This window comes from Alexandromys fortis, unplaced genomic scaffold (genome assembly GCF_014885135.2).
Source record: "Alexandromys fortis isolate MF-2015 unplaced genomic scaffold, M_Fortis_MF-2015_v1.1 scaffold_149, whole genome shotgun sequence".
Classification (NCBI taxonomy): Eukaryota; Metazoa; Chordata; class Mammalia; order Rodentia; family Cricetidae; genus Alexandromys; species Alexandromys fortis.
In genome coordinates this window covers 3,709,902-3,733,812 of record NW_026068025.1, presented here as the reverse complement: position 1 = coordinate 3,733,812, position 23,911 = coordinate 3,709,902, and the positions used below count along the sequence as shown (strand labels likewise).

Below are 23,911 nucleotides of genomic sequence, written 5' to 3'. Positions count from 1 at the left end.
GTTGATCTGGGGGTTTTGTTTGTTTTCAGACAAGGTCTCACTACATAGCTCTGGCTAACCTGAGCTCAGTATGTAGACCAGGCAGGCCTTGAACTCACAGAGACCCATCTGCTCTCCAAGTGCCACAATTCAAAGCATGCACCACTATGCCCGGGTTTGTTTGTTTCTTTGAGACAAGATCTTTGATATGTAGTCTCGGCTGACCTGGAACTCACTATACAAACCAGACAGGCCACAAATTCTTAAGAGATCTGCCTATCTCGTCTTCCCCAATACTGGGATTAAAGGCATGTGCCACCATGCCTGCTTTCTGAGAATCTCACTGTATAACCCAGGCTAACTTTAAACTCACAATGCCCCCTGCCTCTGCTTCTTTCCAAGTGCTGGAATAGCAGGTATGTGCCAACCATGGTCACCTAGGTCTTCCGTCTGCCAGTGCCCACACACAGAGGCTCAGTCCATTCTCCATTCGAGAACCGTGTGAATGAAACCTGCTCATTCCTCTCAGGGGGCTTCTCATCACACTTGAATGAAACGGAAACAGGACTGTGTGATCAGCCAGTGCTCCTCTCTGTCCTCACTCCTCTGTGTTCCTTCACTTGGAGTACAGTGACCCTCCTGCTGGTGTTCACACACACACACACACACACACACACACACACACACACACCCGTACACACACTTGACAGCTACAGACTTCCCACTTGACACTGCTTGGGTTGGAATTCTTAGCCAGCTCTTCTAATGGCCCATGCTATCTATAACTCCTCCGATTACACAGCCACAGCCCCAAAGCTACGTTGTCATCTGCACCTGTTCCCTGTCTCCCCGTGGTAGAAGGAAAACAGGGCTCCTGTCCCCATTGTTCACCATTGTGATGCTGATGCCTAGGACACTGCCCGGCACATAGTAGGGCCATAACCAACATTAGAGTGAGTAGGGTAGGAAATTGTTGCCATTTGATTGGCCAAGAGCCTAAAGTTGATAAGCAGTGGGAATAGATTCAAATCCATATCTACCTGACTCCAGGGTGTAGACAGTCAACCATCTTCAGGATGCTGGGTTGGTTGGCTTCGTTACTGACACTGACATGGAACCCAACACTAATGTCACAACCAACAAATTCCAGGCAGGATGCTAGGCAGTTAAATCTCATGCTCTGGAGGGTTTTACCTCCAAATGCAAGCAACAAAATGAGTTAATCTCCCAGCTTCAAGAGGGCCCCAGGGTAGCTGCTTTGGTGAGGCTGTGACCCTTGAGCTACCAGCAAAGACGTAACTTTGGCAGCAAGTTGAGCCATTCCCAGGGTAGAAGGGTCAGGGTTTGCCTCAGGTATTTGGAAACTCAGAGAATAGTTATCTCACCAAGGGGAATGGGGGTTGGAAGCACACTTACCACCAAGCCAAGTGGTCTGGGCTCCAGAACATAGGAGCAGCAGATAGCAAGGGAGTGGATGGAGGCATGGAGCCTCCAGGAGCCTTTTGCTCTCACCTCTGAGAGCTTACCTCAGCTCTTGGAGGCAGGTCAGCTGCCACACAACTGTGAAAACTCAAGTAACTAACAGTGACAGCATTTACTCATCTGCCTTGTAACACTTAGTATTTAGTGTTCCTCATAACCCTATGATAATGGCAGTTTTTTTTGGGTTTTTTTTTTTTTTTTTGGCAAGCAACTGAAGCACAGACCTTTAGTAACTAGCTAGAGAGCACAGGATAGGAAACTGCAGGCACCACACAGAAACATAGGCTTGGAGAGCAGCTGGAATGAGTTTCAAATCTGATGCTCTGCCCACTCTGCTGAGCCTGAAGCAGGTGCTGGGGACTCCCTAGTTTCCCCATCCTGACAAGGGATAGAAATGAGATCTCAGGTCAGAGTTAAGCAGAGGCCAGTTCTGTGGTAATACACACTCCTGCCTCCAATAAAGACCTGCCCTGCTTGCTTAGCCTGTTCTTTCTTTCCTTCAGTCTTAAGGCCCTCCTAGCTGGGAATCCTCCAGACAACATGGTGGACCTGTCAGGCATCCCACTGACCTCACGTGACCTGGAGCGGGTGACCAGCTATCTTCAGCGCTGCGGAGAGCAAGTGGACAGTGTGGAGCTGGGCTTCACAGGCCTCACAGACGACATGGTCCTGCAGCTACTGCCGGCGCTCAGTACCCTGCCTCGCCTCACCACACTAGCCCTCAATGGCAACCGACTGACCAGGGCTCTGCTGAGGGACCTCACTGACACCCTGAAGGACCCCAGCAAGTTCCCCAATGTCACATGGATTGACCTGGGCAACAATGTGGACATCTTTTCTTTACCCCAGCCCTTCCTGCTCAGCCTGCGCAAGCGCTCTCCCAAACAAGGCCACCTACCTACTATCCTGGAGCTGGGTGAGGGGCCAGGTACTGGGGAAGAGACCAAGGAAGGCACAAGTGAGCAGGACTCTGGAGGAAGCCCTATGACACCTACCAGAGACCAAGATAGCAGGGAGATTGTGACTCAGACATGATTTGGAAGCAGGGAGAACTTGTCAGGATGGCTAAGGCAGATTAGGGGTTTCTACCCATCAGGAGGATGCCTGAACCCCACCCACCACCCAAACACCAGGATGACACCAGAATACTTTTTGTCCCCAACTCCCAATACCATGCCCCTGAGAAGTCATCCCTTGCTCTAGGGATGTTCTCCAGACTTGTGCAGCTGGACCAAGCACTGTCCCACCAGTACTGTTGAACCCCCTTAGATTTAGGTTAACTAAGACCCTTGGAGATTCAATTCCAGGGGCCTCTTGGAAAGGGTGTGTGGTTAAGACATTATCCAGTCCAAGTGCAACCCTCCCTTTGCCTGACTGGGGGATCTTACTGTGAAAGGCAGTACCATGCCTAGTGCCCTTACCCAACCAGCACAACTTTTTCCTTTCTACCAGCTAAATTCCAGACCTCATTCCCAGGACTTAATCCCTGGAATGGCTTTTCAAGCACTTAATCCTTATCAAAAGGCTCCGGGACTAGTTCAGCCCTAGCCTTTTTCCCCATAATGTTCCTTATTTCCCACAGCAAACAGCTCTTATACTCACAGGCAGTTATGAATTTGGGGAATCAAATCCTTACAGGCCAGGTAAGCAAGCAGGCTTAAAGAATCTGGGTTAGGGACCTTGCATGGTACTGCGTAAATCATCAAGGGACAGGAATTGGAAGTGTGGGTGCCTTAAATGCTTTGGAACCTTTGCCCAAGTCCTAGGTTGTGAAAGCAGCTTAGACTGACCAGAAGTTTACAGTGCTAAAGCTAGGCTGCTTAACACCTGACAAATTTCAGTCTTCAAATACAAGTTTTTAAGGACCAGCACCAGAGGCCCTGCTTTACTGTAGCACTCGCTGACTCAGGTAACTGCTGCACACACACATTGACTTGAGAATTCAACCGATACAGTGGCAATCATTTTGGAAACAAATTTATTAAGTATTGTAAATGCCCTGTGGGGCAGGATATCAGAGGTGCCTGACCAGGACAAGATGGGCAGACACACTTGGGAGTTTTTTCATGAGGTGGCCTTCAGTCAGAATCTTGTGAGTTGATGGGCACTCCTCTGGAGATAGCCTGCAAAAAGACTGAAGTTCAGAATCACGTTTGCTCCAACCAATGGCCTTCAGAACACCTAAAGATATCTTCAGAGAACCATAGGCTCACCACTACCAATCTGCCGGTAATTCCAGCTATTTTAGGTGATCTCATCATTTGATATCCTTTCAGAGTAAGGAGAGCTCAGCTAGCTGCTGGAGGTGATCACTGCACAGAGCAAACTTACCTCCTCCTTCTCCACTGCTGCCAACACTGCATTCTAGCACTCGGGTCCTCCAAACTCGAGGAAGGGACACTCCTAAAATGGACTGCAGAAACAGGATGGATTAATGATAGCCCCACTGAAGCCCAGCTCTAAGCACAACCTACCAAAAGTACCAAAAGCCTTACAGAGGGTCTATTTTAAGTTATTAAAATATAATCTTAACTACCAGTGAGATGGCTTCTGATAAACCAGCCCACCAAGGTTCAACCCATGGAACCCAGATGACAGGATCAGTGGAAACTTAAGGGCTGGGAAAATGCAGCTGAACCAGGCTTGATTCCCAGCACTCACAACCATCTCTAGGGCCCTTTTCTAGCCCCCGTGAACAGATAAAGATGGCCAGATGCACACCCCACCCTGCTTTAGCCCAACTGCAACCAGCACCGAGTACAAGCATTCCAAACCAAGCTAACAAGGTCTGGCCCAACTAAAATCAAGGAAAGCTTACCTCATGGGAGGCCAGGGCTGCGAGAAATCCTCCACTCCAAATTCCCTACCTAGAAAAATAGAGCGGTTGTTAGAGTAGAGGCTGAGTTAATCCTAACGGCCAGGCACTGGTGAGCGCTTGACTGCAGTCAGCCAGGAACAGCTATCGTCAGTTATCGCCTCTGACGGCACTTCCTATAGCGATCTCATCACAGCAATCAAGCGTTCAGGTGTCTCACTCCGACCCGTGCCTCCAGCCATTAACTGGAGACCCTGTGGGTGCGCAGGGATGTTACCGACGGCAGCACACGGTGCATTCCCTGGCGCTCAGACTCCGAGTTAAGGGGGTATGGGCCACCCCACCTGGGCACAGTATGATATAGTAGTAGGCCTCTTAGCAACTGAGCCATCTAGGGCCAGGAGCCATTTAGGTAAGAGCGCTTCTGCATGAAGCGTGGCTGGAGGCCACAGGTAGCGAAATTACGATCTTGGCCACGCCGTGACCAATGGCCCCGGAGACTCTTACCTCAGGGTGGGATCCTGCACCTCCTGTTCGACATTCTGTCCATCCCCGGTCTGAAAGGTTAGAACGGGAGTTCAGAGCCAATTCCAACACACGCGCTCAGCAGTCAGTCGCCAAGGGCTGACGACTGCGGTCAGCTAAGGGAGCTCGTCAGTTCTCGCCTCGGACGGCACTTCCTAATCCTCATTATCATCAGAGCAGTCGCCACCCTGTCCACGCGCGGTGCCCCGGGACGCAGACCCCGACCTACCCGGCTCCCTCAGGTGTGCGCGGCGCCCACGGAGGGGCTGGAAGGCCGGGCCGCCGGCTCAGCATCGTACCGGCTCCGCTCTGCTAGGCCCAGGCGGCGGACCCAGCTGCAAGGTACAAATACAGACGTCCTGGCGTCGGCAGAAAGAGAGACCGTAGCCGATGTGCGCCCCCGTCTTAAGGGTTCGGAATAGACCACTTCTCACCCGAGGGAGGGTGAGGGTGGCAAAGGCTCACGGGAAGTCCCCGTGCACTAGGCCCTCCTCGCGACCCACGACTCCCCCCTTCTGTTGAGTGAGTGGTCTCTGCCGCCCCGGGGATTCTGGGTAGTGACGAGCGCAGCGAGGTCCTGCGCGCCTGCGCGAAGGCTTAAACGCGGGTTTCTGGATCTGCCGTGCTCTGCGAATTCTCAGTGCTTTGAAAACGCCTGTGGAGTTAGATCTGACAGCGCAGGCCTGGATTCACAACTGTTTAGGAGTCTGAGGCAGGAATTTGAGGCCAGCCTAGGTGATTTAGTGATCCCTGACTCAAAATAAAACAAAAGAAAAAGGAGGAAGGAAAAGGGAGCCAAAATAATCTAATTGGGTAGTGGAGAGCCTGCGGACCTGGGATTGGAGGGTTAAGACATTGTTCCGGGGCCTGCCTGAGATATCATACCCAAAACTGCATTCAGAGACAATAAAAAAAAACAGTAGCTGCCGCTTAAGGATTTGGGCCGTTCTGCGCCCCATTTTATTTTTAATATTTATTTATTTATTATGTATACAATATTCTGTATGTCTGCAGGCCAGAAGAGGGCACCAGACCTCATTCCAGGTGGTTGTGAGCCACCATGTGGTTGCCAGGAATTGAACTCAGGACCTTTCGAAGAGCAGGCAATGCTTTTAACCTCTGAGCCATCTCTCCAGCCCCCTCTGCGCCCCATTTCTGTTAAAGCATATCCACAGAACCTCTCAAGACCCTATGCAGACAGCCCTCATCACATTTCTTAGGGAATTATAGTCAAGAGGAAGTCTTGTTGGGTCTATTTTCGTTGTCCCCTGCCCTTTCTGCTTCTCACTCGAGACTTTTGCATCGGGTTTATCTACCGGGCAATAGAAAACCGCTGATGCTATCCCATCAGTATGCGAGCATGTTCGGGTGTCTCTTAAGGGTTGGGGACATAGCAAACATGAAGTTCTTAGTTCCTAGTTCCATCCCCAGCACTTCATAAACTGGGTATTGTGGCAAACTCCCAAGTTCTGGGGATGTAGAGGCAGCAGAACCAGAAGTTCAAGGTCTTTTTCAGTTTGAGGGCAGCCTGGGTTACATGAGCCTGTAATCCTAGCGTGCAGGAGGCTGGAGTAAGTTTCTTGTAAATACAAGAACAACCTGGCCTACAGCGTGAAAACCTGTCTCCAAACACCTCAGTGCAGTCCGATAGGACTATTATATATGAGATATATTATATACAAAATGTATCGTATATGAGATGTTCCAACCAGCAACACACACATCTGTGATTGCATACACTTCATATGGATTTATTTACTTTTTGTTTTTTTCAAGACAGGGTTTCTCTGTGTAGCCCTGGCTGTCCTGGGACTCAATTTGTAGACCAGGTTGGCCTCAAACTCACTGAGATTTGCCTGCCTCTGCCTCCCAGCCTCCCAAGGGCTGGGATTAAAGTTGTGGGGCTCCACGACCAAGAACACAGATTCAGGTTTCCCCAAATACCATGTCCCATTTTGGAAGTGGGTTCATGCATGTTTTTAGTAACGGAACAAGGAGAGTCATTTGGAAGGGACCACAGTTGGCCGGTTACAGCAAGAAGGGCGCTGTCTGCTGTGGGTTTCAGGTGCTATCCAGTGTCCTTCTTAGCTTCTGGGTTTGTGGAAATTAGTGTTCTGCTAAGAATAGTTGATGTAAGGTTTTGATAGTCACAAGACTGTTAAATCAGACATGGGGGAGAGGGGTCAAAGAAACCAAGAATAGCACAAGATCGTTTAATCGTTTTACTCTGGTTTGAAAGACAATTTCAGACAAGTCATTTGTCCTTGAATCTTTAGCATAGGGGCTGCTCTCCCCTTGCTCTCTTCCTTCTGGGAGTTTCAAGTCATAGAAACATCTACAAATACTAAGTCAAAGTCAAATGTGAGGCCCTTCAGGCTTCGTGAATGATAAAGAGAAAGTACTAAGGACTTTTCATCAAATTCCCCTAGAAGCATAAGGTGTGGGGAGGGGGGAGAGGGAGAGTCTGGGAATCACGGCAAAAAACGTGCAAGGCTGGGGATACTTCTCTTGGGCTTTCAGAGTTCAGAGGTGACTTGCCTGTCTTCTGTCTCAAGAAGGCCTCTCTGGCTTTCCTGCAAAGAGTCATTGGGGGAGGGGGAAGCTGAAGCCCAGGTGTGTGAAAGAGTGACAATCCAGCGCTTAGCAGAGACATAGTCGTCCTCCAGGTGGGAAAGTGGCTTCATTCGCACCCAACTCTCAGTCTGCCACATGTAAGAGGACTGGGCTGGAACTGAGGCGTGGCCAGCCAGTGAAGTTTCTGAGCAGACTAGCCCCCGAGTCAGGTGGGCACTTAGAGACACAAGCACATATCACCAGGTGCCAGGCCCCCGTGATTTTGTTCAAATAATACTTCTAGAACACTTAGTTATGCAAAAAAAATATATTTCCACCAAAATTCAGTAGCCTCAGAGCTCATGGGGGTGGCCAGAAGGGTTCCCTACTCTGCCGTGCCAGCCTTCTGCCGCGTCTGGGCCATCAGTGGGACTGGAGGACCTGGAGGGGCAGGTGATCTTCCTCTGTGGCGGGGCTCTTCCCAGGTTTAGAGGTTGGGTTTTTTTCATAACCTGTGAACAGAATGAGGAACACTGTGGCTTTGCCCTTGGTGCATCCCAAGCAGTAGGTGCCAGGGGAACAAGAAAGCCTGCCATGTTCTGAGTATAACAGTCGATCCTGCAGTCCCCCCTCCTTGCTTTGTTCCTGCTACCAGAATCTCCTGAACCCCTTCCTCGGGCTAATCATGGTCTCACCACAGGAACGCAAATGCCCCCAGAGCCAACAGGCTCTATCAGAAACTAGAAGATCCGAGACATACTGAAGAACAGGGAAAGGAGGTAACCCTTCTTTAGTGTTGGGGTGGGTAGGGACACCCTGAGAAGAGGAGAGCACAGAGAGACAAGAAGGTGTCAGGGAAACAAAAAACAAAGAGTACCACTGTGTGAATGACCACCATGTTGACAGAACCCTGAGGAATGAGTCAAACAACAGCTGTGGGCCTTGAGCTCCATGCTGAAGACTATTCACGCCTTCAGGGGCTGTGTAGTGGGGGCCCTGTGAAGCCCTTGTCTACATTAGCCAGAATGGAGTGGGACAGGCCTGAAGCAGAAAGCTTTGTCTGAAGGTGGAGGTACATGTTGTAGCTACTGAGACACCTTGCAGTGGGTACAGAGGTGCAAAGGTAAGGGGATGTCCAAGAGGCCAAGGATGTCAGGATCAGGTAGGAGGGATGGACAGAGAAGATAGCAGAGAGGCCAGAGTGAGGCAGATAGGCAGAGCGTACTGCATGCAAGCTGAGAATCTTTCCCCTGACAGGCCAGCAGGGCACCTGCCACAGAGAGGAACTGAGGCACCAGTCCCTACAGGAGAAGCAGGTGTGGGCACAGCTGCGGAGCAGCCACACAGCAGGGCTGAGTCCCACCCTGGCCTCTCAAAGGCTGTGTTGCCTGCAACCCCACAGCACACGCTCACAAGAACCAGGGCAAGGGCTGGTCCCAAGCCTACTCACCAGGGCTGTTCGCCCCTGACGGATCCTCAGACAAGGTGGGGAGTGTCTTCTCCCACGCAGCCCAGTTCACCTCCTCCACCCTGCAGTTGACAAAACAGCTCTAAGTTCGGGAAAGCTTGCAGTGCCTAGCAGCCTTTGCCCTTGGGAGGGCTAATCTCCCTTCTCCCACGGACTATACGATGAGGAAGATGGTTTTGTTTTCTTTGTTTCTGCCTTTCTCTAACAAGGCATTGGTCCATCCACATCCTACAAGTTCTGTCCTTGTGACTCTCAGATGACATACAGCCCCTAGGGTCAGACGTGTACGTGGATGGAGAGGTGCCCTTCTCTCCGACTGTTGTCAGTGTCTGGGTTTCTCAGAGCAACCAGAGGCAAGGGAGCGAGATTAGGTGCATCTTTTTGTTCATTTGTTGTTTGTTTTTGTTTTTTGAGACAGGGTTTCTCTGTGTAGCCCTGGCTGTCTGTCCTGGAGCTCACTTTGTAGACCAGGCTGGTCTCGAACTCACTGAAATACTCCTGCCTCTGCCTCCTAATTGCTGGGGTTACAGGTGTGCGCCACCACCACCTGACTGATCAGGTGTATTTTTGGGCTTCAGGTTCTGGGCTCTTTTGTGGCTGCTTGTCACGAATACGGCCCTCATCTTCTCCCCTGCTCAGCTGCTGCCTGTAAAGGTGTCGGCTGTGACCGGACATTAGGTACCATATTCGCTGTCATGACAATTCCCTTTTCTCTGAACACTGAAAAGCTTGGTTTCCATGGAAGGGGATATAGCTCCAAGATCAGACTGGAAGAGCTATGGATGAGGGTAGCCACAGTAACCCCAGAGTACTGGCTTCTTGGCCTGAGAGGAAGTCAGGAATCACCGGGGAGGGACTTTAAGTTTACACCGCTGGTACGGCAGGGTTAGACAGGTTAATACACAGGCAGCGGCAGTGGGGCCAGGGAGTGGGGTCTGTGTCTCTTAGATCCAGCATCCCTGATCTTACCTGCCCAGGTAGAGTACTCGGTTCTCCTCAGTCTCCTGGGCTATCCAGGCCCCGCCCCGTCCTGCCCACTTTGCTCACCTGAAGCACCAGCGCTCATCAGGGACACCTTCCCATCTGGTGCCGACTTTCAGCAGCCTCCCTGAGCGATGCCTCTTCCTCCTGCACCACCAGTAACCATTCTCCATCTCCAAGACAGAGATGGCTTTCTGGGGACAAAGGAAACAAAATGTCCTGGTATCCTGCCTGGAGAAAGAAGCGCCCAGAGCAAGGGAAAAAGATGCCCTCACAGAACTTTACAGAATGAAAAATGAATATATATATATATTATATATATATCATGTGAGCTGGAATCTAGCTTGCAATATCTGTTTCTTGTGGGGCATGAGAGTCCAGTCCTTTCAGAATGTCAATTTCCCCATCTATAAACTAAGGAAAAGACACCTCGGGTTGGTGGCATACACATAAGGAATACTCAACAGTGACTTGTTCTTCTGCACATCGGACTCCAGATCATATCCCCTCTCTCACAGGCATGCCCACTCGCACACACAGCCAGGGCATCCCAAACCCCACTGGTGCCAGCAGTTGAGGCTCAAGAAGGAAATGGCCCAAGGACAGCAATAACATGGCAGCGGAATCCAACCTCCAGGGCAAGGCTCTCCCTGGCCAAAACCTACACAGCCTTTCTCTCATCAAGTAAGACACGTCTGATGCTTCTGTAGTGGGGGGTTGTCATATCAGTCCTCCAATCTCTCCCCTCCACCCACATCAGTCTAACTATATTTTACATATGTGGCGCTCAGGAGGGGCCTTTGTCTTATTCTCTGTGGGGCTTGTCCTGCATAACCCTACCAGTATAGGCATTCAAGACACACCTGATATTCAGGCATGGTGACTCACCCCTGCACTCACAAGCCTCAGGTAGGGGGTTGCTGTGAGTTGGAGGCCAATCAGTGATACATCATGAAACTCTTGTCTCCATAATAATGCCAACGGATCGTGATAACTGACTCAGTGAGCACCTTCATTGTGCCAGGCACTATCCCGAATGCTTCATACTCCTGAGCTCATATGATCCTTTTAACAACCCTACAATGCAATGAATGGCTGCAATCTAGAGGTAGGTCTGGCTGGGCTGAGCTCACGTGTGTGACCGGGTGCTGGGCCCTCAGCAGGGTTCCAAGGGTGAGAGAGGAGCGCCTCACGGGCAGTACCTGCAGCTTCCAGATGCTCCAGCTGTCAGTGGCAACACTGTTGACGGTCTCGCTCATGAGGGCAATGAGCATGTTGAGCAGCAGGACTTAGGTGAGAAGAACATAGGCCAACAGTAACAGCAGCACCACCCCGCGAAAGCGCAGCTGCTCCTGGAAGGCCAGCTCGCCCATCCCGATAGTGAACTTGAAGAGCTCCAGTGAAGCATCCAGAATGCCCCCGTAAGGGACCTCCTCTTCCTCCTGGCCCGCCATGGGCTGTGCTGTCACTGTGGCGTTGTTACTGGCAGGGGCTTTAGGGCTTTGGGGCTCCCGGCTCAAGCTCACGAGGGCTGTGGGTAAGGGAGAGGGAGGGTCTCAGTCTGGGAGGCAGGCAGGCTGCAGGGCAGGGGCAAGAAGGGGCATCTGGACGGGGGAGATGGCTCAGTGGGTAAAGGTGCTTGTGTTGCCAACATGAGGTCCTGTGTTTGAATCTCCAGCACCCAGGCAAAAAGCTGGGCATAGGCTGGCAAGATGGCTCATGGAATTAGGGTGTTTGCCTCCAAATCTGATGACCTGTATTTGATTCCCATTTTTTTAAAGATTTTATTTATTATGTATACAATACAATGTGTTGCCCCCATGTATGACTGCAGGCCAGAAAAGAGCACCATATCTCACTGTAGATGGTTGTGAACCACCATGTGGTTGCTGGGACTTGAACTCAGGACCTCTGGAAGAATAGTCAGCATCTTTAACCTCTGAGCCATCTCTCCAGCCCGATTCCCATTTTTTTGATGGAAGAAAAATAATCACCTCCCCATAAGTTGTCTTCTGATCGCCCCCAACACACACACACAAATAAATGTAATTTAAAAATTTTAAAGTCATACGTGGCTATAACCCCAGCATTATAGGACAGAGACAGGCAGATTCCTAGCACTCCCTGACCATGCTAATCAAAAACCAGCAAGCTTCCATTTCAGTAAGAGATGCTGTCTCAAGGCAATAAGACAGGGAACAATAGCAGAAGACACCCTGTATCCTGCTCAGGTCTCTCTGCATGCATACACGTACATTCACAGACCCTCGTGCGCACACATGCAGGCACTGCACAGGAACACACGCTCAACGGCTAGAAGAGTCTTTACCTACAGCGAAGCCGAAAAGGAAGACTAAGTAGACCAGCAGGAATCGGAGCAAGTCGCGAAGAATGACCTGGAACACACAAGCCCAAGGGGAAGGAAGACTGGGTGAGTGATCCACGCATACGGCATACCAACCTCCCCCCCCCCCCAAGTCGGGTTCCCTCTCACAGACTGTGTCTGCACAAACATAGGTCATTCTGAGCTGCGGGAGCTTTTCAAAGAATCTGCCTCCAGCTCAGATGAAAGTGGGTGAAAGTGCTTGCCCGCAGGCATGTGAGCCTGACTTTGATTCTAACTGCTGAGCCATTTCTCCAGTCCCTCTTTCACCAGAATTTTAAAACCCCAGGCACCCTCCTGCCACCTACTCCCTCCCCACACTTGAGCTCCTTGGCATGGCTGTCTCCTGGCTGTCTCAAGCACTCGCTGCTGGTTCTGGCTCTTTGCCTTCCCTTTTACTGTTCCCTCTGAAGAGGATGCTTCCTCCTCCACTCTGAGGTGACTGACTCATTCTTCCAGGTCACCACTAACGACTGTGGGTCTACCTCAGTGGTAGAGTGCTTGCTAGATTGTATGAGGGTCCTGGTCCCATCCTCTACATTGTATAAAAAGAAAACTTAAACACTCCCAGCCAGGCAGTAGTGGTGCACGGCTTTAATTCCAGCACTGGGGGGGGGGGGGGGGGGGGGGGGAGCAGAAGGATCTCAGTGAGTTTGAAGCCAGCCTGGGCTACAGAGCGAGTTCCAGGACAGCCAGGACTACACAGAGAAACGCTGTTTCAACAAAACAAAACAAAAATTCCTCTTTAGAAAGGGTTTTGTCTTGAGAAAAACAAAAACAACAACAACAACAACAAAAAAAGTTTTACGCACCAGCCCTCTAAAGTACCATCTGCCCCAGTTCCTCTCCATGGTACTGTCCTGTGTGTTTCTTCTGTAGTCAGCAACATCCTGGACTGTTTCCTTAGCAATTTCATTCCCCACACTGGAACATCAGCGTCAAAAGAGGAAGGACTCTGTTTTGTCATTGCTGTGTCCCCAATGCTTAGGACAGAGCCAGGACCACAGTGGGCACTCCTAAACACTTGTGAAAGAATTGGGTGCAGACTGATGTTGATGGCCTCATGTCCCAAGACTCAGACAAATGGATTAAGTGCATATGAATATGATCTGCTCCTTTATGAAAGATGCCCATGTTCCTATGTGGACACCTGCCAACAAACGTATATATATGCATCTGCATATGTGATGTGTTAAGACATCCAGGTATGCACGCTTACACCTGCAGTAGTGTTGGGCAAACTCTCTCCTGCTCAGATTAGCTGTCGAGGATAGCTCCTGCCTCATGGGGCCAAAAGGAGTCCTACTGGGAGGTGGTGTCCAGGCCGCCCTAGTCTAAATGTACTTGGTCCCGCCCTCATCTCTCACCTTCTGGATCATGACACTGTAGATGCCTGTGTGTTGGAAGCCACGTGTGTAGTAAAGCAGGTTCAGCCAGCCCAGCACCAGGGACGACACCAGCAGGGGCAGGTACCATTCAGTCTCCACGAAACGCAGCACCTGGGACAGCACTGTGAGCAGAGCCTGGACAAGGCTGGGAGAAGACAAGATGTGGATCAACCTCGAGGCCACTTGGCAGCAGCCACCATTGACTGCCTCTACCACCTCTGGTGGACTCCGTCTGTCTGGAGCTAGATCAGTCATAGCCTGACCTCCACCCTGGGTGAGTTATTTACTTATGCTCTGGGCTTCCCACTTGTAATAATGATACCTGAATCAGAGAATGTCTTCAAAAATTGGAACACTACATGGAAACAGGTTCTACAAAGATGGGGACGTGAAAGGGCCCAGCCAAGCTCACCCACACCCAGGGTTCTCAGGTCTGGTGCACACTCCCATCCTTGCCCCCTAGAACAGCTTGGAGTCTTGAGTCCTGGTCTCTACAACCAGCTTGGAGCTCTCTACCACACCTGCCACGCCCAGACGTCAGAGACAGTATAGGAAAGGAGACTCACGTACAAGAGGATTTCAAAGTAGCTGTCGATGAATGAGATCCAAATGAACAGACGGCGGCGCCAGAAGTACCACAGCTGTGGGGAGAGAGAGGTCAGAGGGGGTGACCCTTGCTCTTCAGTTCTGAGTGCAGCCAGAACGGCCCTGTGGCCTGGATTGCAGCTCCCCCGACTTGCTTCACAAGTGTTTAGGAACCTGGTGAACACCAGCCCAGGGGCTAAATCATTAGCCTGTCTCCCTCCCTCTCAATATGTAGCTTGCACTGGACAGTTTTATGTCAGCTTGACATAAGCCAGAGCCATCTGAGAGGAAGGAACACTAACTAAGGAAATGCCTCCGTAAGATCGAGCTGTAGGCAGGCAAGCCTGTATGTAGGGCTTTTTCTTTTTTTTTTTTTTTTTTTTTTTTTTTTTTTTTGGTTTTTCGAGACAGGGTTTCTCTGTGGCTTTGGAGCCTGTCCTGGAACTAGCTCTGTAGACCAGGCTGGTGTAGGGCATTTTCTTAACTAGTGATTGATGGAGGAGGGCCCAGTCCATTGTGGGTGGGGCCACCCCTGGGCTGATGGTCCTGGCCGGTGTGGGGGTTTGTTTCTCCAGCAGTGAAGAGAGTATAGTTAACACCCTGTAAAGTCCTGTCTTGCTTCAGTTGACTGGGAGCTTCATAGGCAGCAGGGGAAATAGGAAGGTATCCTTACCTGGCCCAGTAAGAGGTAAATACCCCCAAGCAGAATCAGGATGTGGCCCAGCAGCAGCATGGACTCCCCAAAAGTCGCTTTTGATGAGGGAACAGCTGTCTGAAGAGACAGACACTCCCATCAGACCTAGAGTCTTGGTCTAGATGGGGTCTAGCCCATCCCCAACGGCTAGCCATCCAAAGACCTCTAGGTTAAGAGATAATTCTGAGCCTGCGCTGTGGAGAGGCCACTGAGCATCAGAGAGGACACAGGCTCTGGGGAAAGGCCCTGATTCCAGTCCCTTAGAAGCATAGAACAGTTATTAGTACTGGGTTTGGAGCCATATTTTCTGGGCTCAGATCATCTCTATCACTGAGAGTTTTTATTACCTCAGATAATACACTTAACCTTTCTATGCCTCTCCCTTCCCTTGGCAGGAAACTGAGAATGGCGGCCCTTCACCCCAGAGGTTGGTGTGAGCCGTCATTAGTCAACAGATGCTGACCACTTAGACTACTGGCGCACATCTGGCAAGTACTCAGGAAGAATTCGCTATTATTGCCGTCTTTACCCTGGGGGACTCTTTCTAGAAGAGCTCAGGGTCTTATCCCTCAGGCCGCCTAGCCCTCAGTGTCAGCTGTGGTAGGATGGGGATGCTTCCACTTTTCACCCCAGGGTTGCTTCAAGCAGGGGTGCCCCAGGATGGCCCCACCCAGTTCTTGCCTTCTCCAGGGAAGGTTGGTGGTAGGCAACAATGGTGAAGATGAACATGTAGGCCAAGTAACAGGCGAAGTTGAAGAAGAATCTCGGGATGAGCCGCTCCCATTTCTCCTGCAGAAGCTTGTTCAGGGGCTCTAAAACCACCATGCGGTGCCGGTGCTGGGGTGGGAGAGGGAGAAGCGAAAGCACAATGTGGGACGGGCGCTGCTGGCTAGATGGTACGACAAGCCCCCACTTCACGGCAGGCTTCATGCAAGGGCTAAGGGAGATGGAGAGGAGCAATGGGGAATGGGTTTCCAGACCCAGGACCCCTGAAAGGTGCTGCCCTGTACTACGGCGGCGGCATGAAGGAGGGCTTGCCCTTTGCCAGAATCTCTAGGCAGACCATGGGCTTACCGGGCTCTTGCAGTGAAAGGCAATGATTTCCAGCACCGAGTTCTTCTCCCAGCTGTCCACGGAGGACAAATCGTACAGTGATACCCGGACAGGACCGTAGCACCACTCTGTAAACTTTCTGGAAAGGGGCTGGTACAGTCCTGAGAACTCCCGCTGCAGAATGTGCCTGAAAATCTACAGGGCAGTCACATGAGCTCACCTGCTAGTCATCCTCCCTGTTGCTGGGCAACACCCTCCCCTGTTGCTGGGCAACACTGTGAGCCCCTGCGGAGCACAGACGGTCTAGCCTGTTTCAGCTCTTCCGTCTGCCCAACCTGGGATGAATTGTCGGGTTTACGTTTCTACACAGGCGTAGGCTGACATGCAGCTTTACTCTTTCTTCCCCAGTCCTGCCTCCATGGATTTCATTTCTGAGCTCCTCGGATAGCACAAAGATCCCAGCTGGGGACTTGAGGTCACTTGAAATCAGAGACCACCAGTTTTGCATGTGTGTGGGGTCCCTACTCCAAAACAGGTTAAGAAGTCTTTGCTCACACATGAGGAGTGAGGACAAGAAGGGTGCAGATGAGGGAGCAACTTACAAGGCCATAGAACTTTGCCTTTTTTAATTTTTCAAGGATTTATTATATATAGTGTTCTGCCTGCATGTTTGCCTACAGGCCAGAAGGGGGCACCAGATTTCATTACAGATGGTTGTGAAGCACCATATGGTTTCTGGGAATTGAACTCAGGGCTTTTGGAAGAGTAGGCAGTGCTCTTAACCTCTGAGCCATCTCTCCATCTCCAATACTTACTCTTTCTACCAAAAGTACTTTCAAGCCAAACAGTTTCAGACATTAAATATGAAACCATAGGGGTTGGAGAGATGACTCAGTGGTTCAAACCTCTTGTTAGTCTTACAGAGGACCTGATTCTGTTCCCAATACCCATATAGTGGTTCACAATCACCCACAACTCTAGTTTTAGGGTATCCATTCAATACCCTCTTCTGTCCTCTGCAGGCAAGCCACTCACACACACAGAATAACAGCGCCAGGTATGATGTGATGCATGCCTGTATCCCAATACTGGGGAGACTAAGGCGAGGGACCAAGAGTTCAAGACCAGGGCTGACAAGATGGCTAAATGGGATAAAGGTAGTTTGATCCCTGAAACCTACATGGTAGAAAAAGAGAACCACCCCCTGCAAGTCACCATCTAAATTCCACATACATGCTATGGCATGTGTTCACATTTATGTACACACAGGATAAATGTACATAAATAGAGTTCAAGGGCAACTTAGGCTAAGACCCTGTTTCAAAGCAAGCAAACAAAAAATAAATTGCAAAAGTCTGAAAAAAGATAAAGATGGGTATATTAAATATAATGATCACATATACATAATCACGCTGCTATATAGCATACAATACAAGCTACATACTGTGATGGCTAATCTTCTTAACAGGATCTAGAACCAATGAAGAGACAGGTCTCTGAGCATATATGTGAGTAATGAATTATCTAGATTAGGTCAATAGAGATGGAAAGACACATTCTACATGTGGATGACACCGTCCCACAACTGGGATCCCGGGCTGAATGGAAAGGAGAAAGCGAGCTTCACAGCAGCGTTCATCTCTCTCTAAGTCCTGACTGCAGGCACGATGTGACCAGTGGCCTCATGTTCCCGCTGCCATGCCTTCCCTGCTATGGGGGCCAGCACCCTCAAAGTGTGAGCCAAATAAACCCTTCTTTCCTTAAGTGTTTTTTGTCAGGTGTTTTGTATAGCAACATGGAAAGTAACTAATATACATATGTATCAAGTATATAAAATAATGGTGCCAGAGGAATGGCTCAGCAGTTAAGAGCACTGGCTGCTCCTTTATAAGGACCCAGGTTCAAGTCCCAGTACCCACATGGCAGCTCACAGCTGTCTATAAGGCCAGTCTCAGGGGGACTCACACCTTCTTCTGGCCTCCAGGGGCACCAGGCATGCATGTGGTACAGATAATCCATGCAGGCAAAATACTCATACATATGAAAATAAACAATTTAAAAACACTATTTATTATATACAATATATGATTTTTTAAGATTTTTGGATTTTGTTGTTGTTGTTTTGTTTTTTTAAATATTTATTTGTTTATTATGTATACAATATTCTGTCTGTGTGTATGCCTACAGGCCAGAAGAGGGCACCAGACCCCATTATAGATGGTTGTGAGCCACCATGTGGTTGCTGGGAATTGAACTCAGGACCTTTGGAAGAGGAGGCAATGCTTAACCTCTGATCCATCTCTCTAGCCCCTGTTTTGTTTTTTTGAGACAAGTTTTCTCTGTGTAACAGCCTAGCTGTCCTGGAACTAGCTCTTGTAGACCAGGCTGGCCTTGAAATCACAGAGATCCACCTATTTCTGCCTCCCAAGGGCTGGGATTAATGGCATATGCACCACCACCACCCGGCTTTTTGTTATGTTTTGTTTTTATGCTTTTGTTTTGTTTTGATTTTGATTTTTTGAGATTTATTGGGCTGGAGACCAAACTCAGGTCCTCTGCTAGAACGAGTGCTCTTCACTGCTGAGCCATTTCTCCAGCCCCAACCACACAGTGGAGGAAAATGTGAATGTCACAGTGGATAAAATCTGCACAAAATCGAATAGCAAATTATACAAAATCTAGAAAATAGGTGATTGTGTTAGCGTGAATAAAAATTTCCCCTAGAGGCTACGGTGTTTGAATACTTGGTCCTACCAAGTTGATGGTGCTGTTTGGGTAGGTTTAGGAGGTGTGGCCTTTCTGGAGGACATATGTCACTGTAGGTGGGCTTTGAGCTTTGAAAGCTATGTTGCCATTCCCACTTCATTCTCTCTTTCCTACTTGGCAGTTGAGCTCTTGACTTGCTATTCCAGCTACCATGCTTGCCTGCTGGCATACTTCCTTGCCCTGGTGGGGATGGACTCATGCCTCTGGAAATTTAAGTCCAGATAAACCCTTCCTTCTCTAAGCTACCTTGACCCTGGTGTTTTATTGCAGCAGCAGAGCAATAACTAATACAGCTATCTTCCAGATGCTGGAGCCATCACTCAGTGGTTCCGAGCACTTGCTGCTTCTCCAGAAGATCCAGGTTCGGTTCCCAGCACCCACATGATATAGTCATGTTATAGTTTATAGTCATCTGTAATTGCACCCTCTTTTGGCCTCCACAGGCACCAGACATTCTCCCAGTGCACAGATGGACATACAGGCAAAATACTTGTGCACATAAAATAAAAATAATCTTTTTGTAAAACGTTGTTTCTTGGGAAGAGGTAGTCATTGGCACCCTGTGAGCCTTCAGGGTACCAGTGGATAGTTTGAAACCTGCAATCGCACAGATGGTCCGGTTTCAACTCAGTTGAACAAGACAAAACAAAAAGAACTGAATGTGAGAATGGAATGTAAGGGGATGACAGGAAAGGGGGGAGATAATGAAGGGCCCAGGACGAGAGAAACCGGAATGTGTTATATACTTATAGGAATTGTCTGCTCGGGTTCTGCTGCAGCTGAGAGAGGCAGGAGAGGGAGGGGCAGTACTCACCTCGATTTTGCCTTCTTTGGCAGCTAGCTTCAGGGGCGTGAGGCCTTCGTGGTTGCAGATATCCTCCAGCTGCACAGTGGGGCAGAGGCGGACCCCCACTTGGAGAAGCCCATCGTACATGTGGATCACCAGCGCGCTGTTCTCAGGCGAGTTATCTGCAATCATGACCAGCGCGTGCAGGACCGTGTTGCCTAGGGAATCAGTGGCCTCCAGGCTGGCAGGCTGGTGTGGGTTCTCCAGGAGGTAGGTCACCACATCCCACTGCTTGGTGCATGCAGCCAGCGACAGAGGTAGCTCGCCTGCAGACCAAGAGGGAAGCTTGAGCTTCTGCTTCCACCTCACTACTCTTCCTGCAGATCAGGAAGATTAAGAGGCAGACAAAGGGCTGCCCCTCCCCCCACTTGCCTCTTTCATTCTTCTTTGATAGAGTCAACTCACTACCCCTTAATGCGAATTCTTTTTGATCAGATTCATTGATTTAGTAGGTTTTTGGTTTTTTTTTTTTTTTTTTTTAGCGGTGGTAGTGGGTCAGGGTTTTTTTTGCTGTTATTTACTTATTTGTTTGGATGATTTTGGGGGAGTGTTAAAAATGGAACCCAGGGGGATGGGACAGTAGTTCATTTGCTATAGTGACTGCCACGGTAGAATGTGGTGTCACCTTTAATCCCAGCACTTGGGAGGTAGAGGCAGGTGGATCTCTGAACTTGAGGCAATCATGGTCCACAAAGCAAGTTCCAGGACAGCCAGGGCTACACAGAGAAACCCTGTCTCAAAAGAAGCACAAAACAACAATAGTGACAACAATAACAACAACAAAAAAAAGACAGAGAAGGAGGTAAAGGCACCTAAAATCAACTTCTGGCCCCCACACTCACGTGAACACACATGAACAAGTATTAGGATATAGACCATAATTTTAAAAGGGGAACCCATGCATGCCAGCCACATGCTCCACCACTGAGTTAGACACCCTGAGTCTACATGCTCAGTCTTGGCACAATCCAGTTCCTGCAGCCCATCCTCTCCCCTGTCTGGACGTGGGTACGTGCTGAGTTTCCATGCCTTAAAGGGGACTAAGTGAGCTGGACAGTGGTGGCGCACGCCTTAATCCCAGCACTTGGAAGGCAGAGGCAGGCGGAGCTCTGTGAGTTTGAGGCCAGCCTGGTCTATAAGAGCTAGTTCCAGGACAGACTCCAAAGCCAAAGCCACAGAGAAACCCTGACCCAAAACAAACAAAAACACAAAAGGGGGGGGGGGAGGCTAAGCATTCTTTAAACAAGTTGTGATTTAATTGGTCTGGTTAGAGGCAGACAGACTGGGGTTCAGTGCCAGCTCTGCCAACCACGTGACCTTGGACAAAGCTTTACGCATTCTGCGTCTCACCATGGCTAAGAAAAGCTCTCTCACCAAAATAGAAACAAGTTCCTTGGTGCTTCTGGAAGAAGCGGCCGCAGGCTCGGGCATGCACATCTGCCCCGTTCTCCACCAGCAGCTTCACGCACGGCAGGCTCCTCTTCTCTATGGCAATGTGCAGCGCACTGTGTCCGCGATAGAAGTCATCGGTGCACTGGGCATTGACCAGGGGCTGAGGGTTGCCAGAATTCCTGTCGATCTGCAGCAGGGGCAGGATGCAGGCATTGACCCCGTCCTGAAGGTTCAGCACAGCCTTCATCAGGCACGTCTTCCCCGTGGAGCCCTCTGCAAGGAGAGAGGGGGAAGCACAGGCAATGTTCAGACCCAGCAAGGCTGGACGTCTGTCAGTTTGTACAGCAAACCTAGGATCCAGAGTACTTCATGGGAGGATAGAAAAAGATCCCTGCTTTATGCAACTGGTGAGAACACACTTGGCTACAAGATATTAAGACTCCAAAGTATGGGCATTAAAATACCACCAGGCATGAGTACAATTTCTGCCTTAACACCAAGTTTCTAAGACGTAATTCGATACATATGCAACACTGTCTGTGTGGAGTTTTGGTGGTGGTGGTGGTATGTGTGTTGTTTTGTTTTGACACAGGGTCTTACTTTATTAGTTCTGGCTGGCCTCGAACTCACAGAGACTCACCTGTCTCTGCCTCCCAAGTGCTGGGATTTAAGGCATGAGCCACCACACCTGACCCTGTGACATTCATTGTCTGTCTGAGGACATTGGGTCTGAGCTCCAGCAGCACATGCCTGTAATCCCAGCACTTGGGAAGTGGAGACGAGACCAGAAAACCAGGTCATCCTCAGCCTCCATAGCTGAGGCCAGCTTGGGTTATATGAGACCCTTATTTAAAAAAAAAAAAATCCAGTGCAGAATTTGCAAGTGGCTCCCTCACTTAAGGACTGTGACCCCTTCAGGAAGTGCCATGGCCTCTTTTAACCTATTTTCCTTTATGATGAAAGGAGATATCCTAGGGTTATTAGGAAAAGTTATGAGAATAACATAATCAAAGTGCTTAGCACACAGAGGGCCAAGCACGTAGCAAGCTGCGGTCTCAGGCTGCAGTCTGAGCAGTCATACACAAGCACTGTTCTATGAAATGACGGTCAGTCTCCACGGAGATCACCTGCCCCGTGAAGCTAGGCGTGGCGGCCCACACCTCGCGGCACTCGGGAGGCTAAGTCAAGGCTGGCCTCGTGAGCTACTTAGTGAGCCCCCATCTCAACAACCAAATCAATAAATAAGATGTATCCAGAGGAGGAGAGTAGCATATTACACATTATTGCATGTGGCAATTCTTTATGTATCTAACCTTCTGGGTTACTCTGAAAAGATGCCAAGCCATTCGCAGTGGCTCAAGATGACAGGCTAGTTTTTTTCCCCCTTGGCCTTACATATTTCTTTACCATTTGAATCTTCTTACAGTACATATTTTTTTTTCAATTTGGTTTTGTTTGTTTGTTTGTTTGTTGTTTTTTGAGACAGGTTTCTCTTTGTAGCCCTGGCTGTCCTGGAACTAGCTCTATAGACCAGGCTGGCTTCGATCTCACAGAGATCCGCCTGCCTCTGCCTCCCGAGTGCTTATTTTATAGTGCATGCAGTCCCATGAAGGCCAGGAAAGGGCATCGGATCCCCAGGAACTGCTTTTATAGATGGATGTTAGCTTCCACGGGAGTACTGGGAATCTAAGCCAGGTCCTCTGGAAGAGCAGTCAGTGATGGTCTCAACCACTGAGCCATCCGTCTCTCCAACCCCAAGAACAGCACAGCTGCCTCTCTGACGCTGAGCATAAAGGCCACCAAAGGGTAAGGGGCTACCTGTGTACGCTGAGTCAGTGAGGTACTTGCTGGTCCGGCACAGGTATTCTGACAGTCCAGCCAGCTCCTCGGGGACACCCCGGGAGACCACACTGAAGAGTCGGTCGCGGTCAAACCGGTTTGGGTCCTGCTGGCTGTGGAGAATGTGTTTTTGTGACTCATGTTGGAGAAAGGCCACAACCCCTCCAGCACGAAGCCTCCTCCTTCACGGAAGTATTGTCAGTACTCTAGGAGTACTAGCCCTGCACCTCGGGTCACACAGTAATTCTTTGGAAGGCCTTTCCTAGGGCTCCAAAAGTTCAGGCTCTAGGAGAGGAGAAGAAACCGGTCTGGACATTACCCTGCCGCAATACTGCGGCCCTACTCATCTCGGGCAATTTTCGGCGTTAAGTGCATCACCTCTGAAGAGACTCGTGATTCCGCAGGAGTCATCCAGCTCCCATGCCTCACAGCGACCCTCAGACGTCGGTATGGGTCTGGACAGCGTTGTGTGAGGTGCCTGCAAACTAAAGGCTGTGCTGCCTGCATCCCTGCCCTTGAGGATGAAGTGGAAAGGATGATGGAGGCAGAGCTCAGCAGGAAAGTGCCTGCCTGGTTGGCACGAGGCCTCGGTTCATCGCCAGCACCAGTGAAAAAGCTGAGACAATAGCTGCTCACTGGTTAGAAGTCTGCAATAACTCATCTTGACTCCAGCCCTACGGGCATTGACCCACCGGGCTCTCCGTTAGGCAAACAAGTAAAGTAACTTAGCTAGAGTCACACTGTGCAGAACTGGAGCGCCATGGATGCTGCCCTATCTCTAAACCCCAAAAGAGGGTCTTGGCTGGGCGGACAAGATGTTTCCCAGAGTTAGACTATCTTGGTCACCCAGCACTGGATAGCATAAGCTGACCAGGGTTTTACTGAGAAGCTGCACTTCCGGGAAATCTCTTCCACAGAGCCCAGAAGAGGCTTCCTGGGGCTCATCAGACATGCTCTGGGGTTGTCTTGTGATGGGGACAGTGGCTTAGTGAGATGGCCCCATCTCCTCCACAAGTCACTTAACCTCTCTTTTTTTTTATTTTTTATTTATTTATTTATTTATTAAATATTTCTGTCTCTTCCCCACCTCCGCCTCCCCTTTCCCTCCCCCTCCCCCAATCAAGTCCCCCTCCCTCATCAGCCCAAAGAGCAATCAGGGCT

General features: G+C 49.9%; 2 protein-coding genes, 1 long non-coding RNA gene and 3 other non-coding genes across 6 annotated transcripts in view; 1 reads left to right on the top strand and 5 right to left on the bottom strand.

Annotated features, from left to right (window-relative positions):
• Lrrc75a (leucine rich repeat containing 75A) overlaps window positions 1-3,999 on the top strand; it is a 41,934-nt gene extending 37,935 nt beyond the window's left edge. The window contains exon 4 of the mRNA XM_050163615.1: window positions 1,965-3,999. Within this exon, the coding sequence (XP_050019572.1) occupies window positions 1,965-2,496 (532 nt within the window). The 3' untranslated portion in view covers window positions 2,497-3,999. The remainder of the gene's footprint in view (window positions 1-1,964) is intronic.
• LOC126514627 (uncharacterized) lies at window positions 3,423-5,203 on the bottom strand. The gene is made up of 5 exons (XR_007595630.1): window positions 5,031-5,203; window positions 4,784-4,833; window positions 4,280-4,328; window positions 3,793-3,874; window positions 3,423-3,584 (listed from the first exon to the last, which is right to left on the bottom strand). It is a non-coding gene; the product is annotated as an uncharacterized lncRNA (long non-coding RNA).
• On the bottom strand, window positions 3,653-3,724 carry LOC126514717 (small nucleolar RNA SNORD65). The gene has a single exon (XR_007595652.1). It is a non-coding gene; the product is annotated as a small nucleolar RNA SNORD65 (small nucleolar RNA).
• On the bottom strand, window positions 4,405-4,474 carry LOC126514719 (small nucleolar RNA SNORD49). Its single transcript, XR_007595654.1, has one exon. It is a non-coding gene; the product is annotated as a small nucleolar RNA SNORD49 (small nucleolar RNA).
• On the bottom strand, window positions 4,912-4,980 carry LOC126514720 (small nucleolar RNA SNORD49). The gene has a single exon (XR_007595655.1). It is a non-coding gene; the product is annotated as a small nucleolar RNA SNORD49 (small nucleolar RNA).
• Window positions 5,204-6,403: 1,200 nt separating the features above from the next.
• The window catches only part of Trpv2 (transient receptor potential cation channel subfamily V member 2), a 22,089-nt gene continuing 4,581 nt past the window's right edge, over window positions 6,404-23,911 (bottom strand). The window contains 13 exon segments of the mRNA XM_050163770.1: window positions 6,404-7,866; window positions 8,805-8,884; window positions 9,870-9,997; window positions 11,006-11,334; window positions 12,133-12,199; window positions 13,554-13,719; window positions 14,145-14,215; window positions 14,833-14,931; window positions 15,535-15,690; window positions 15,928-16,101; window positions 19,487-19,785; window positions 20,894-21,184; window positions 22,730-22,863. Coding sequence (XP_050019727.1) covers window positions 7,778-7,866; window positions 8,805-8,884; window positions 9,870-9,997; window positions 11,006-11,334; window positions 12,133-12,199; window positions 13,554-13,719; window positions 14,145-14,215; window positions 14,833-14,931; window positions 15,535-15,690; window positions 15,928-16,101; window positions 19,487-19,785; window positions 20,894-21,184; window positions 22,730-22,863 — 2,083 coding nt within the window. The 3' untranslated portion in view covers window positions 6,404-7,777.